The 16791-nt window shown below is 33.7% G+C and overlaps 3 protein-coding genes across 10 annotated transcripts in view; 1 reads left to right on the top strand and 2 right to left on the bottom strand.

The window, feature by feature from the left end:
* Positions 1–17: 17 nt before the first annotated feature.
* On the bottom strand, positions 18–9234 carry LOC124178757 (flotillin-1). 2 transcript variants are annotated; one of them, XM_046562358.1, is made up of 11 exons: positions 9048–9234; positions 7735–7810; positions 7219–7309; positions 6698–6841; positions 5682–5801; positions 3911–3919; positions 3283–3498; positions 2808–2995; positions 2512–2722; positions 2165–2329; positions 18–1855 (listed from the first exon to the last, which is right to left on the bottom strand). In XM_046562358.1, the coding sequence occupies exons 1-11, from the start codon at positions 9097–9099 to the stop codon at positions 1838–1840; spliced, it is 1290 nt and encodes a 429-aa protein (XP_046418314.1). In that variant the 5' UTR covers positions 9100–9234; the 3' UTR covers positions 18–1837. The 2 variants fall into 2 exon arrangements, with proteins under 2 accessions (XP_046418314.1, XP_046418315.1); XM_046562359.1 differs by lacking the exon at positions 3911–3919 and having other exon boundaries at positions 9048–9232.
* An 865-nt stretch (positions 9235–10099) lies between these two features.
* LOC124178740 (ankyrin repeat domain-containing protein 13D) overlaps positions 10100–16791 on the top strand; it is an 8872-nt gene continuing 2180 nt past the window's right edge. The window contains exons 1-13 of one of the 4 annotated variants that reach the window (XM_046562329.1): positions 10100–10408; positions 11203–11338; positions 11471–11595; positions 11718–11763; positions 12203–12346; positions 12511–12582; positions 13652–13832; positions 14019–14238; positions 14522–14650; positions 15647–15797; positions 16010–16171; positions 16265–16365; positions 16701–16789. In XM_046562329.1, coding sequence (XP_046418285.1) covers positions 10310–10408; positions 11203–11338; positions 11471–11595; positions 11718–11763; positions 12203–12346; positions 12511–12582; positions 13652–13832; positions 14019–14238; positions 14522–14650; positions 15647–15797; positions 16010–16171; positions 16265–16365; positions 16701–16789 — 1655 coding nt within the window. In that variant the 5' untranslated portion in view covers positions 10100–10309. The remainder of the gene's footprint in view (positions 10409–11202; positions 11339–11470; positions 11596–11717; positions 11764–12202; positions 12347–12510; positions 12583–13651; positions 13833–14018; positions 14239–14521; positions 14651–15646; positions 15798–16009; positions 16172–16264; positions 16366–16700; positions 16790–16791) is intronic. The other 3 variants (XM_046562326.1, XM_046562327.1, XM_046562328.1) reach the window with 3 other exon arrangements.
* The window catches only part of LOC124178764 (protein lin-37 homolog), a 16313-nt gene continuing 14162 nt past the window's right edge, over positions 14641–16791 (bottom strand). For all 4 annotated transcript variants that reach the window (XM_046562372.1, XM_046562369.1, XM_046562370.1 and 1 more), the window contains one exon: positions 14641–15267. In XM_046562372.1, coding sequence (XP_046418328.1) covers positions 15237–15267 — 31 coding nt within the window. In that variant the 3' untranslated portion in view covers positions 14641–15236. The remainder of the gene's footprint in view (positions 15268–16791) is intronic.

Below are 16791 nucleotides of genomic sequence, written 5' to 3'. Positions count from 1 at the left end.
TAACAACGCACTCCGAGTCAAAGGTAAAATACATAGATCTTTTTTATTTGATAAAATGCCAACTATATGGAAAGGTAAATAGGTAATCGTGTAAGTAAATATAGATCTTGACGCACTGTAGACTAGACGCACGAATATAGTTTTTGACCAAATTGAACCAGTTTACACTTAATTTGAAATGTTACTAATTGTAAAAATGGGTAAAATCTATAAATACGAACGTTTCTGCATTAAAAATATCGAAGGTGGAGCCTCCACCTTATGGCGAAGAAGAATTAATTAAAAATAAAATACCTGGGGCAACTAGGTATGAGATTCTCCTTTGGGGTGATGAATAATAGTGAAAAATCACACTTGCATAAGATAATATTGTATAAGCATTATTAGCTTCTACCACAATAAAACTTGAATCTGAAAGCAATGAGTACAATTAATCTTTGAAATATCATGTCAGGAGTTGGCATCGTAGTAACCATGGTCTTTTGATAATATCACACCAACTTACCAAATATATGCAAGATTAACAACATTCGGAACGTCAAAGTTATGAATATATTTTATCTTTACTGAAACGCGCGTAATTTCTATATTTTTACTATATAGAGATGTGTGTGTAAAAATTGTTGTAAGTTATACACATTTCGTCATTGACTGCGACAAAATTTGTGCATCATGCATTGGTATAAATTCATCAACACAATTATCTATACATAATTAATAACGGAGGGTAAAATGGTTCATCATTATTGGTACAAATATTTTGTTTTAACTTCAGGTAGTAAACGCGTTCTTTCAAATCAATTACGGAAGTTGATGCATGTTTCAATCACGAATAAGTAATTAACTTTCAAGATACCGTTTTGGGTCACAAAACAATAAGGAAAAAAACGGAAAATTTAGACCAAACTTAACTTTCTACCAAGCTGATGTAAAAAACATAACAAAAACTGAATCTAGTTTAATTATTTAATGGCAATGTCGATCTATTATTATATAAATTAATTTGTCTTATATTAGTGACTACTGCAATAATACAGCAGGTTTTTCGTAATATTTGTACCATACGAACAAACGGTAACAAGGGTTACTATGTGCATAAAAATTTCAAATATATGAACATGTACGTACGTGGCAGGTAAAATAACGTGCAAGTTTCAAGTCTCTTGTTACTACGGACTCGGTCAAATATTGTAAATGCAGTTTACACTTCGTTTTTATCGAAAAAACATTTAAAAAATCCTGTAATTTGAATGTTTTCTGTGTAATTCAATGTACTTAATATAACATATAAGCAGATCCATCCAATGCGTTACTTGCTATAAACTTTCTTCTTTTTTTACCCACTCTAGGTAGGTGTATCGATTATTTGTATAAGTTTTATATAAGAGTATATATCTTTTTGTGTATGTATGTTACAATAATGTAAATAATATACCTATGTGTAGTGTATATAAGCGCTGAATGTACGTAAGTTTTAGACCAAACAATAATAAACTTCGTCAACCTGTGCAATCAAACAAATTTGCCAACTAGGTCGAATACTCCTTCGAATTTTGTTCCTAGGGAATTCAATGAGTTTTATTCAAAAAGTTGATAAAATTCGATTGACTCAACTCAACCATGCCCGCATTTTTTTGGTCTAGATCTCACAGTATATTCTCGAGTAAATTTTGGTAAGCTTGACCCTTCACTTGTCACTAAATATTTTCTACCGTTATGGTGAAATATAATTCGTCTGCGATTTACTCCAATGCCCAAACATGTTATCGGGTTGAGCTGAAGTGTTTTGGGTATCGTAAGAAGTAAAGGATTCATATCTAAAGGATTCTTCTCTTGTTCATGCGGCGTGTACGGACTGAAACGCGAAAATGCATGATTTATTATTCCTGTACGTTTAGTCAAGAGATTTTGATTACGTACATATAGTGTAGTTTCGAATACAAGTAGAGGTTTTTGGTCCCTAATCTCACTGGAACAATTCACACTTGACTGCGTACTTAAATGCCAGATTGGCTTTAGTTATATTTATAGAATGATTACGGGAATAACGTCTCAGAAGAATCAAAAATCGATTTACATCAAGGATCGACGTATATTCGGAACTTACATTCGGTAACTGGAATCTTAAGTTACATCAAAAACCAATCATAACTGGAGCTATTACCTTGGCTATGTCCACTCCGGTCATTGATTTGACAAGTTCGGGTACCCTGGCAACAATGTTTAGTACTTCTGAAGTTAATTTTTCTGCTCCTACAGTACCGTTTCCGCTGGAAACCATGGTTATCTTCTTTGCCTGAGATAAGGGTGCGGCTACTTCAGCTGCAACCTACAATGAAACAATTTTTGTGTTACTTCCACAGTATCTTACACGTACTGAACGTTTTTTAGACTATCAACTAGATTGAAAAATTATCATTCCTTCTTTCGAATAGTAGTGACTTTTTAAAAACAAAATTAAAATTAAGCAGAGTGAAGTTTGAATCCTGATAGCAATAGCGTCAGAAGTACCTTTGGTAAAGTGTCCAACATCATGTCTATCATTGCTGCATTCTTGTATTCGTTCCACGCTTCTGCTTTTTTGGCCATTTGTTCAGCCTCAGCTTTAGCCTTAGCTTCAATAGCAAAAGCTTCAGCTTCTCCCCTAATTCTTATAGCTTCAGCTTCAGCCTCAGCTTCCATTACTTGTCGCAGGCGATTTGCTTCAGCCATTTTTTCCAATCTGATGTACGAGCATTGACGGGTACAATAATATTTGATTCAATTTTGAATTAAAGGTTGTTACGAAAAATTCTTTATATATTTACCTGTATTTTTCGGCATCAGCTGGACGACGGACTGTGGCATCCAATTCTCGTTCACGACGAGTCATTTCTTGCTCTTGAACAGATATTTCTTGAGTTCGTTCGACCACCTTTACTTGCATTTGCTCCTCCATGATCCTTTGTTTTGTTTTAGCTGCTTGCAGTTCGTAAGCCATTTCTGCTTCAGCTTTCTATAATTTTTGATCCAGGATTTAACAAACAGAATTGGATAAACGAATACAGTAATTTTACAATATGAGATATGTAAAAATGGTCTCAAATCATTTGACGATTTCGGAAATCTCAGTTTTCAAGTCGTGTCTATAATGTCTTAAATATAATTCCTTCCATTTCAGTCATGTTATAAACTGAGATATTAGAAGGAAAAATCAGAATTAAAAACAAAAAAGATTTCTAGATCAAATTACATTGCCATGCAAATCATACCTAAAATAAACAGCAATTGTTTTCAAACTACCTTGGTTTGTACTTCGGCATCGTAAGCAGCTTTCTTTAGTTCAAAGTCACGTTGAGCTTTTGCAATTTCTGTATCGTTCAAGAACCTAGATGCCATACGCTGTTCTTCTGCAATAGCTTCTCGTATCTGTGAATCTTTGCGAGCCTCGGCTTCGCCGATTCTAGCATCCCTCTTGACTTCTGCTGTACGTGCCATACCAAGGGCTTTCAGGTATCCCTATAAATAGATGTGTAATATTTAGGTGAGAGAAAGTTTCGATGTGCAGTGGACAAAACAACAATGTACCTTTTGGAAAAGCGTTAACTTATTAAAAAGCCAATTCAAATGAAAAAATTCCAGCACTCATACATGTTTTCGTGCAATGTTCACCAGCTAACATAGGAAATAGCCAATGTTATCTCATAAATACACCCAAAATTTCAACAATAGGAAGGAACAGTAACTGCGATAAAATTATAGACATTAGATTTTCGCTACATAGCATTTGAAAACATACGATTTACGTAGGTGCTTATCCAATAAATGACTGAAGAAGATATCATTAAGAAAAATAAGAGAAAATAATTGACTGGTGCATAGCAACCGAAATTTTTACCTAAGGTCAAAAAAAAAAAAAATTCGAACATACCTTTGCCCCCTGTAAGTAGCAGAACAAAAATCGAATAAATATTCATAGGGATTGAAGTTTTGAGTTTCGATGCTATATGCCTATATATACTGAATACATCGATAGTTGTCATTCAAGCGTCAGATCGAATTCTCAAAGTGCATATAATATATTAATAATTAGTAAACATTGAATTCTATCGAATAATATTTGAGTACACAAAAATTACATGGCGCATATGCATTATTATACGTTTGCAAGACTGTCGAGATCAAAGAGCTACGTTTTTTTCAAGCACAAGTATCAAATAACCTCATAAAGTTGGAGATATTAACAATGGCTGTATCCTAAAAGTCACGGCTGATTGGCTCATATGTAACTGGACTTTTAATTAATCAAGTTTTATTGAAGAGTTCCAATAAGGTATGAAGATAGCATGAATTTACTTTCTCGTATAACTTATGAAGTTTCATTATCATAACTCATTATTAGTATCAGTGGCAAGTTGAATTTTCAATGGAGTTTAATCAGTCGAATCATTCATGGTCGAAAGTTGGTTGATACTAACAAGGTAACATCATCAACTATAAATGCAAAGATTTTTATGACTGTATTCTGGCATTTGTGTAAGTGCTGAATAGCTATGTAAGATACTTTTTTACCCTGATTTGAAAATACGCTTATGAATATAAGTATTTTATGATCCATCACAATGAAAATTATATAGAAATGTATAGAAATTGCTTAAAAAATCTAGGATTATCCTAACATATTGAGAGGAGAAAAGTAAAATGTTTATTGGGTTTAAAGCTATTATCCGCTTTCCGATAACTCAGACCTTTATCAAATTAAACAAATATCAACGGAATTAGAATCTATGGGTCGAAGGTGTTCCTCTGTGAGTAGACATTTTTTGTTCGGTAATATAATAATTTGATTTGCTAAAGTAGATTTTGCATTGTATAACGACTTGTTAAAGAGTTACTTCCATAAAATTTTGGACAATATGGATTTTTAATTCTTACAAGCTTAAAAAAAAAGTCATATAAAAAATCATTGAAAACAAAGTTTTAACTTCCTGCAATGAAACTGTATGCGCAAGGAAACTTTTAGAGAAGATTCTGCCATCTTATCGCAAGAGGTTGAAACTTCGTTTCAAGGCCTGTACTACCATAATCTAAAAATTGGTGAAAGGATTTTTTTATACGACTTCCAATAACGATTTTTAAAATTTCACCGAAGTCTTCCCTTAATTTATTATGGAATAATTACTGATCCTGATGCTCAGAAATTTTAAACAGCCCTGCTACAAACGATCAGTTGAAGTTAAAGTACTTTGTCATTACATTAGTTTATGGTGAATTTCAAGATGTATCAAAGCTATGCATTAAGAATATACTGTATACACATAGCTGTTTTGTGATAAAATTACAGACAACTTTTCTGGGCCAGAAGTAGTTTTCTGCTATAGATTCGAAGGAAATGATTGTTCCCAGGCTTCAAGTGAATTCAGGTTAGTATAGTTGGTAGTACAGTAGTAGCAATTTCACTGTAATTACTGGAGTAGCATATCAAATGGGAACATAATAAATAAATTATGTAATCAGTAATGCTAGAAAATGTGATAAAGCAAATACAAAATTACATACCAGTGATCAGTAGATCTATAGTACATGTATATAAGAGTTGTATGCAGTTCACACATTGATTAATTACATGACTACATGAATTGACTATCCATATCAATAAGTAAACAGACTATAATAACCAAGTGATATTTCAAATGATATACCTCTTCATCACGAATATCTTTTAGGGTGTAAGACACGACAGTAATACCCATGTTCACAAGATCACTGCTCGCAACTTCAAAGACTGCTTTGCTGAACTTCTTGCGATCTTTGTAAATTTCCTTGAAGTAAAGATTGGTTACTGTTATTTATGGATCCGTAAATATTGGCGATAATGATAGATTAATAGTAAGGCTAGAGGTTTTTTTAAAAGTTATTAGATCTGAAAAACGCCAATTCCTGCTAAAGACTTCCGGATTGTTAGTAGCAAAATAAATTTTACAAAAAACACTGCAATTTAGGAGAGTTGACAACTGAAAAAGTGGGTAAATTTTTGGAACTTATATCTCAACAACTAATTCTTAAATTGGATTAGGGTTTTGTTTAATCGAAAGTATGTAGATCGAACTTCAATCAGAATTTTTTTTTAATTAGAATTAATTCATAGGAAGTATTGTTATTGATAATAATGTCAACCATTTCGCTAGGTAACATTTTTTTTTGTGGTAGCTACAGTCTCTCATCAAATTTTGCGGGAGAATCAAAATTCAATTTCAAATGGCAGTTATTTAATTATAAAAAAAAAATTTGTTCACAGTAAAGAGGATGAACTACCCATAACAATCTCAAAGATTGAACTAATTGAGATATCGTCGTCATTGAAAAACATATCACCAAGCAAAATGGTTGACATTAGTATTAATAACAATGCTTTCTATCAACTGACACTAACACATAAAATATATAAGTAAAGCTTAATCTACATATTTATGAATGAAACAAACCCCAATTGAATAATTAGTTATGAAGGTATAAATGCTTGAAATTCACACATGTTTTCAGCCATCTACTCACATACATATCTCTTAATTAAACACATGAAGAACTGATAGTGACAATAGTGTAATGAACTAAATTTGACAAATCCAGCTGAGTAAGATCAAATAGAAAATTTTTCATAGATACCCAAATATCGATATGATACAATAGTATTCGGAACGAATGATGTAAAGTGTACCTCAACTGTCATGCTGCCCATAATTGCTCGCTGGTGACCTTCCAGCGTGACTAAAGCTATATTGTGAATTTCATGTTCACTTTTCCCAAGGAATTGTTCACAAGCTGTTGATAGCATCTCTTCATTTTGACCCTGAATCTTGACCTATGGTGAAAAATATCACAGGTCATCCAGTGAAGGAATCTCTGACTCATCCAGTGATAATGAATCGTGTAGTATTTGGTACAATTACGTTATTAATTTCAAACTGAATGGACAACTGTCTGAGAGTTTCGAAATATTATTCTTCAAAGGAAATTTACAGCTTATTTATTTTAATTGTAGGGTCATTTGTTGATTAACTTGAGGCTGGAATATTCTGTCTCTCTTTAAAAATATTACGACAGAACTTGTAATGTTCCCCTAGAACTTTCCAACTGGCCCTAATTTGATTCCTTTAATATGCCTCTTGTACAAGAATTCATGAAATCGTACCTTCCTTTTGACAACTTTATTACTTTAGCAAAAAAAATAATGAGTACCTGAGCAATTCCTGTTACAGATATTGGTACTCCCTGACATGTATAAACAGTAGGACTCTCAACCTGAAGAGTCATCGTATTCAAAGATATCCTGTGGAAAAAATATTTTTCATAAGACTAGTACATAAGAGCAACTTGAGAGATATTCTTTGCAACAGAGTATCCACCATTCCAACTTTTCCGTGAACAAATTCCTCTTCGCCGGAACACAAAGTTAAGTGATGTAAAAATTAAAATATTTGCTCATTTGCTACATTCACAATCAATTCATAGGTCATCATTTTAAACATTATATTTAAGTACATCGAAAATTTATTTCATATTAGTTTAGCACTTCAAAATACTTAGGAAAATTCTTGCATATGTATTAGTTTTTTCAAAGTTTCGATATCTGATTCATGTCAATTTTGTATACCATGCTTCATTTAAATACAGCAAAACTGCCTAAGACTCAGAATTCAAAACTTATAAGCATTAAAGCATAAGAACTGTATTTCCACAAAAAAAAGTACTTACTTCTGAACTTGCTGTACAACAGGCCAAACAAACACCCTTCCACCAGGTACTAACAGCGGTTTGCCATAGCAGCATCCTTAAAATTAAACAATCCAGAAACAATGTAAAACAAGTACAGCTGTAAATGTTACCAAACGAATTATTTTGATATTTTGGTATCATTTGGTATTAAATTTGATTCTATAATTTTCACTATCGGTCACAATAATTAATTGTTGTGGTATTAATATTGACAACTAATGAGAACACAAATTGCAACTAAAAAGAAATCCAAACAAAGGTTTGTCAGTCTTGCATCTCTTACATTATTATGTAACATCTCCGACAAGTTACAGTGAAGATAATGGTTGTGCATACTTGATTTACTCTGATTTACTCTGATTTGGCTGCTAAGGTACAGTGAACAATAGTGAAAAAGAGTACAAAAGATAACTGAATGAGGTGATTTTCCATATAGCTTCAACGCCGCAATATTCAATGAACAACAATGCTTAAACATGATGTTGAAGTTACCAGGCACTATCGACATACACAGAAGTCATGTGTCAAATTAAAGTGTACGAAATGACAAGTTTTTACCATCTATTGCTCCTACTTGGTATCTCGCCCACATTTCTTGCATTAACGCTATAGTCTCTATTTTGTCCTCTACTCTAGATTATTACACCTCTCGTGCACACATATGCTTTGTCTCTAACTTCACTCAGATTCCTACTTTCGTCAACTATGCCTCTGACTTCTTAACAAAACGTCTCTCAAGACACACTCCTGATATTTTATTAATTTTCAATTACAAACAATAAACTATTCAATATTCTTAAACAAACTACATGCGTCAAACGTTATCATTCAATTAATACCCTGCTAACGCTCTCATCGAATTCCAGACCATATCAAATTATAACCACCCTTCAGGTGTATCCATACTTTAACAGAAAAAACCCAAGCAAATAATATCAACTATCCACACGGACGTAATATCGGTGTTTCGATATTAGTCTGCTAATTTAGGCATTATCATGGTACAGAATAGACTATGGATATGAAAAATTAAAACAACTCTGACTTTGAATGAATTAATTGGGATTTAGACGTTAGATGAATACCCATAGATATGTATAGTATCTATATCTCCGATGTCCATTGAGTTAAGTGGTATGACATGTGCATATATAGATATACAAAGCTGGGCTAATTTCGCTCGTCCCTCCAGCATAACAAGTGTTACATAATTATGTCACCGGAATGCCAAAGCAATTATTGAAGACGCGTAAATAGGTTTTTGGCGAACGTTTCGTATCGTTTATATTTACCTGAAACAACAAGAGCTTCGTTCGGGCCACAGGTAACAAATCCACAACTCATGTTAGGCCGGATCACGGAATTAAAGCGAAATGGTTTGGACAATTGACGGTTCGGACCGTTCGGACTTTGATACGGAACGTAGTAAATCGACGAGGAATGGGAAACACAAACGTCGAAAGCTCTGTATCATAGACCATAGACGTATAGAGATAGACTGCGCAGTCTGTGGACCGAGTTGAAGCCGTAATAAGAGAGAGAGCAGCAGGGCCGATCTCTTAACTTCAATCGGTGACTCAGCGGCGGTGTGACGTTAACGGCCACATGGTATTATTACCGTTGGAAATACGTTAGACAGTAGAATCGATCACGCAAGCTCAGATAGACTCACAATGAGTAGTTCTGTAGTATAGGTATAATTCTCGTCGTCAGATCCATGATCAGCGATTTCGAAAACAGCTTCCACTTATTTTTAGTGAAAATCGATCAATTTTTCGTTATCGAGGTCGGCCATGTTGGATCCGCTATCTTGAATTTTGAATTTCGACTTCAGACTTGAAAAGAAAGAGCTATGTCAGAAACCCCTAGAACTTCAGTTTCACTGCAATCTGTAGCTTAGGCCCTATTATGCATGGGGATTGTCAAAAATAGCATTTCAGCGGGGTAGTTCACCCCTTAAAATTCATTTCAGCAAGCACGATAAGCTGCCCATTCCAACTGTTATTTCCAATCGAGTTCTTTCTTCTATTTACCTCATGTAACATTTAAACTATATTTTCATTACGGTTCTTTGTCCGTATTTTTTTCACACTTTAATCTTTGATCGATATTGGCAAACCAAAACCACTAATTGTATCTATGTTCAATTATATTAATTTATTAGCTTTTATCCCAGGTAAATCGGACCCCACAATTGTATGTATATATGTATAATATGTACAGTAATACGCCCCAGTTCACTTTCGCGATTTAATTTTGAGTCTCTCTTAATTTGTCCGGAATTTAGACGTCACACGAGGTCGATGGAGTGGGTAGCTCCCTGCAGTAGTATATGCTCGAAGGTTTTTAGTGACTCCAGTGTTTAAGTGAGAGAGCTGCGAACGCGTTTATTTTTAGACGGTATTCGGTCTTCTCCCAGCAATCATTGTCAGTGGATTATTCATTAGCCTTTTGTGTCATGTATTCGACTGTCAAATTTTATGTCCCGAGTTTGAACTGTAAAATTTTCTCTAACCATTATATTGCATGTTAACGTTAAGTACATTTTGTAGAGATGGTGAATATAGATATGATACAATTAAACTATCCGCTTCATTGGCTTGTGTGGAACAACAAGTACGATGATCTCGACAAAGAACTTTCCACAAAATTGGTAGGTCAAATTTTTCTCGTTATCCACACTATGTTATAATTCCGTACCATTCAACAACTCAGCCTGCTTTTGTGCGCAATACTTGCACAATTACGGCTCCTTTAGACCTGCACAATTAAGCCATCATTAGGAATGTTCACAACCAATTTGTGCTTTCAAATGACTGGCTGGTTTTTTCTTATTCATAAATTCTACCATCATCATGTAATATTCCTAAGAAAATGTTAATCTCAATTTCCTAATTGTATCAAAAGTGTATATTCCTACTTCATATGTGGTAACATTTGTTGTACGGTTATTTTCTGGGTTGGATATCTCGTTAATTAGAATGGAAACTTTCATCCATAAGACATCGACATATTTTTTGATGTCGACCTCATTAATATCATAATTATATCGAAGTTGCCAAAATTATTGATTAAGAATTATAACGGTCACATTTGGAAACAGTCGTTGAAGCCATATCAACATAGGAAGAAGCCTTATCGGTTTGAATGATGGCTTCAAACTCCGGTATCCCTCTATTCTAATAATCCATCAAATTGCATTACTTTCTGAAAAAAATAGATATCTGGAATAGGCGTGTTCGCACTTGGGCCATTATCTGAAAATAGGTTGAGAAATGTTTTACTGCATGTTAGGATTGAAATGATTTGCACAGTCTGATGCACGTTTCCTATCCTATATCCCCTAATCCAGTCTAATAACAATAGTTTTCAAATTTATTTCAATCTTGCACATTTCGCGTCAAGGTACTGGAAGTGTCTTTATCATAAATATATCATTTATTTTAGCACGATAAGGAAAAATGTGATAACAGAGGCAGAACTCCTCTGATGTTAGCTGTGACTCTTGGTCATGCTGAAGCGGCGCGAATTTTACTCCATCACCAAGCAAATGTTAACACGGAGAACACGCAGGGCTGGAGCGGTCAGTTATACTTATAGTTCATAGTTATTAGATTTCATTAAAACAATGGTTATATATTTGTTGTCTATTTATCTTGAGAATTTAGTATCTTTCTATTTGTATTGATCATTGTATGTACGTACTTCTTTGAAGTGGTCCAAGAAGCTGTTGGGACCGGCGATCCAGAATTGCTTCAAATGGTGCTAGAGCGTCGAGATTACCAAAGATACACAAACCGGGTTGCCGGGATTCCTGAGTTGCTTCATAAGCTTAAACAAGTGAGTTATCATTCATATGTAAAGAGCTGTACAAGCTATGACATTCAATCTCTGTGAAGAACATTAAAACAAACGATCCAATATTTTCATGGAGCAATTGATTGAATGCTGACCTTTTTCAGGCGCCTGACTTCTATGTAGAAATGAAGTGGGAGTTCACCAGTTGGGGTAAGTTTACACTTGAAAAGTGAAAAATTTGATTATAAATATGTTTTGTCATTTAAATTTACCATCATTGTGGTCTATAATGGTTTATAAATTTATTTTGCTTTCCTAATTCTTACAACAATTTCTCAAGAATATCTCATCTGTTTCCATACATTCAATTTCTTGAGTTTTCTATATCACATTCATATTGGCAAGTTGTTTCATGCCTTGCAAGCTAACTTTGTGAGACATTGCTTACAAACTTTACTGAAACTTTCAACATAATTTACAACAAAATCGGCTAGTCACATATTGCGAGGTTAATTTGTTAGATAATTTTTACATAATTACGAACGTAAGGTCGTTTTTTAAATCAATTATTTGTTGGGTCGGCTAATTTGCTCCGATCATTGTCTTTAATTTCACAACACAAATTGTAACTAAAGTTCCTTCTATACAGTTCCTTTAGTTTCACGGATGTGCCCTAGCGACACTTATAAAGTTTATAAGCAGGGCAGCAATGTTCGAATTGACACCACACTGTTAGGTTTCGATCATACTAATTGGCAGCGTGGAAATCGTAGCTACATTTTCAAGGGTCAAAGTAAGTGAACATAAAAACTGTAAAATACTCTTACTTGTACGCATGTGAGGTATAGACTATATACTTTAATGCCACTAAAAATCTGTCTTAAAATTCATCACAATTCATCATAACGATCCGTTACTTTGCATTGATGATAATCGATTACTAATACTAAATGCAAGCTGCAACGAATGCTCCCGTGGTAATTAGATGTGCACGCAGTTACGTGTTCAGCATGCTGGGACAGCAATCAGGTGATACTGTGTTTTCCCTTTTCTTATCTTTAATTTTTCCCTCATATTCTTCAGAGTACTTTAATTTTATCTAATCTTAATTGATTGGCTGTTTGTTGATTTATTTTTAAATCACTCACTGTGTTGCACATAGAAGAGTAAATAATTATCAGCCTTGCACATTATGGAAATAATATCAACTAAAATAACATCAATACTCTTCACTTTGCGAATTGTTTCAATAGTTGCAATAGTTATTTGCCAATGGGCAAAATCAATAACACCTCATAAGCTAAATTTTTTACAACGCAGCTCGTCATAATTGCATCTTCGGATTTCCTAGCTTACACATTACACGCGGCCTTAAAGCTTTCTCCTTATACTCCTGCTATTTTAATCTTGGAGTTTTAAATTCCAGATTTTTATGTTACGATGGGTAATTGGATTATATACATTATCATGATTACATGTGTATATTCCATACATGTCTACATATTGAAACTATTTAAATGGTACTCTTCAGTATCATAAGATTGCATATGTGAAAACATTTTTTGCTTCCTGATTTCTTATGTAGTGTTCATCTATTTGTATAGTTTAATGTACTTAACATTGACCATTAAACAAGAGCGAAATATGTACAAATGATGAACTCAAAACATAGTTTTTGAATAATGTAATGATTGACACTACAATCTACAAATAATCTTCTTCATCTCCACAATTAGTTGGTGGTGTAGAAACTAACTGTGTGCATGAGGCAGGTGTCCATCCACCACCAAGGGTAAATTTTTTGATGTAGAGGGTTCAAAGTTTACACAGATTTGTTTCAAATTATTTGGAATAGGTCTTGGGGGTGTTGTAATGAAAATTTTTTGGACCCTGAAGTAAGGACTTAGTGTGTGTGCACATATTTGTTGACTAATTTCGTCTCAAGCTTTTAACACTATTGGACTCATTAGTATAAATTTCCAGTGTCTGATCGACTCATTGAGCATTTTGCCAATGCCGAGTGATGTTGTTTAATACAAACATCAGAACTGCATAAATTACAAAATTGTGCTATGATAATAACTACACCTTATAATAGATGATGGGGCGACGATGATGGAGGTAGATCACGAGACAAGGAAAGTTTACGTCGAGCATATGAAATTAGTCGGAGAAGACAATGAGCAAATGATATTACCTTCAGAAGAGAGCATAATCGCGCGGCTTACCAATCCCATAGTTACCACATATATAGACACTGAAAAAATCAGCTTTGAAAGGTAAAAACTGCAATATTACCCTAGTTATAATAAAATGTTATATTATAAAGTGTAGTAAGAAATAGAATTCATTATTGTTCTCACTTTTAAAGTTGAATGCGTATTGATAAAAAAATTAAAATTACCTGTAGTCAACTAATTGTATCAAATCTCAATAATTAAAACCAAATCTTGCAAAACATCTAGGAATAAAGCAGGGTTATGGGGTTGGCGTTCTGATAAAAGTGAAGCTGTAAATGGACACGATTGTAAAGTATTCAGTGCGAGCAATGTGGAATTGATAACCAAAACACGTTTGGAACATTTGTCTGAATCGGACAGAGCTAGAGCTCGTGCTCCTCGAACACCTCTTCAATCTTTTCTCGGAATTGCAGAACAGCAAGAGAATACCAACAACACTGCCAGTGTATTTATATTTTTATATTACTTCATACAAAGTCAATGTATGAAAAATATAAAAACAATGTGCTTTTCCTGAACTTTTCTAAAAATTTTCAAATGATTGATTTTGTTTTTTTTTCAATACTTGTAGCATCCACATAATTTGTCGATTTAACATGCATTCGATTTGTGCAAGTTTATACGAAAAAGAAAGTAGTATCAGTTAAACAGTTTTATACAAACGCTTCTGTAATTTATACTTATACTATTGGATGATATTAGAAAAGTGCATATATTAATCATTACAGGAGGAGTTTATTAACATTGGTAACCCTTGTAACATTACGCCCGAAGAATATTTTGATCCAGACTTTGATTTGGAGGGTAAAGACATTGGAAGGCCGAAAGAAATTAATACAAAGATACAAAAATTCAAGGTAGTTTTACTAATTGTTACTTTACCACTGTGTGTGATACCCAAACTGTTGACAATATACTGAAAAATATTTAAAGTACGATTTTAAGGAAAAGGTAGAATCATCGACTTTTTTATGCACAAGTATCCAAAGAAAACGTTGTAAGATTGAATATTGAATTGTTGCCAAGATCAATTTGACATTCAAATTTGGAACAAATGAAATTTCCTCTTTTCAAATATTAACGTGTTTCTCAGTGTCTTGGCAATATTTCACTGTAAATATAAGCAAATATTTCAGAATTAATTTTATGCAAACCTTATTTTCGTTAATTCTGGGGTCAAATAGTTTTTTTTGTCCACTTGTGAATACTCGTACTCTGATATTTTGTGATTTCTCAGAGTATGAAACACATATGAACAAATGGTTCACAGTAATTCCGGAAAATCTTGTAACTCCTCCAGCAAACTCTGATGTACTTCAATCAATGCCTTTTCGCCAGCTTGCTATAAAAATAATTGCTCTTTAAAATACTACAGATTCAACAAATTACAACCTGTTTGCAAAAAAGTAATTTTACCCTTGAAAAATTGTTCGTTTCCGTTGTTCATGTACAGAGTACCTTTCTGCTGAAAAACCTGTAAAAGCAGGAAATTGAATCTCTGTTTTCAGATTTCATTAGATACTCTGATGTAGCTAGAAATTCTGGTAGGAAGTTATTTCGAGAGAAAGAAATTCTCTTCAAAAAGCTTGAGAATCTGTGGATTGCATAATTTTTGTTACATTTTATAATTCCTTCGTTTAAACTTTCATTTCTTTATATAGATTTACACATTTTCCAAAAGCTCGTAATCAACTCCTTTTCACATCATTACCATTAAGAAACATGCGTATAAGTTTTTAAAGATTTTTCTCCCACTGCATTATGTAGACACATGAGGTATAGTGTACTAATTAAGTATAGTTGCAAGAACCTGAATACTTGGTTACATATTAGGTTGGATTATTTAACCGCAGGCAACTCTATGGCTTAGTGAAGAGTATCCTCTCAGTTTGCAAGAGCAGATTATGCCTATCGTAGACTTGATGGCAATATCAAGCTCCCACTTTGCCAAGCTGAAGGACTTCATTCAAATGCAACTTCCAGCTGGGTTCCCCGTCAAAATCGGTATTGTTCAAATGACCTGTGGTGAACTTTTGCTGAAATTGAGCTGGTGTTCATGGTCAGTTTTTTAACTTCAAGTCAATTCTAATTGCTGTTTCTCGTTAATTGAACTTCTAAAATTGATTGAAGATCCTCATGAACATGTGAACTGACCATGAATATTATCCAAAGTTATTTTTAAGTTAAATAATTCTTTCATTTCAATTTTCTTCTAGAAATTCCATTATTTCACGTACTAAATGCCAGAATAACATTCGGCAATATCTTTGGACTAGATCAGGAAGTATCTAATGTTGGAAGACTGCAAGATGGCAATAAGATAACTTGTTTAGTTGACGATATCTGCTTTGACGCTCCACCTGGATACACTAAATTAGGTAGACAACTGAAAGAGATAAGATATTTGAGTATATTTTCTTTAGAAACCATGTTGTCCTGTAATCGAAATTATATTATCCATGTTAATACAGGGGCTGATGTTAGACGTCAATTTAGTATTGAGGAAGAGGATGATTTACTGCAGTTTGCTATCCAACAAAGTCTCATTGAAGCAGGCAGTGAACGTGATGAGGTATATCTTTGTATTATATAAAGCCATTACTGTGCAATTATGAAAAATTGTAGCGAAATTCGAGTGCATAAATAATTGAAAAAAGTGGCCTGTTGAATTGGAAAACGTAAAAAAAATTGGCGAACTTTAGCTAGTAAAACTTGGCAACTATTTTGTTGTTTCTGTATGCAATACAAAAATTGTTGCGCAGTCGAAAGTTCTATTCTTTATTACAAATTAGGCACAACTTATAACTTGAGCCAATTTATATCTGTCATTACGGTCAAAGGCATGAGTTCGCAAATTTGTGAATATTTCAATAGCTTTGAGATGATTGCACAGTGATCATTTTATAGGTTGATATATGGGAGGCATTGAGAGCACAAAAACCATCCCGACCAACGACACCTAATATCACCAGTGAGGAGGAGAGACAGCTTCAAAGGT

Source organism: Neodiprion fabricii, chromosome 3 (assembly GCF_021155785.1).
Source record: "Neodiprion fabricii isolate iyNeoFabr1 chromosome 3, iyNeoFabr1.1, whole genome shotgun sequence".
Taxonomy (NCBI): domain Eukaryota; kingdom Metazoa; phylum Arthropoda; class Insecta; order Hymenoptera; family Diprionidae; genus Neodiprion; species Neodiprion fabricii.
This window is presented reverse-complemented; position numbering and strand designations above follow the sequence as displayed.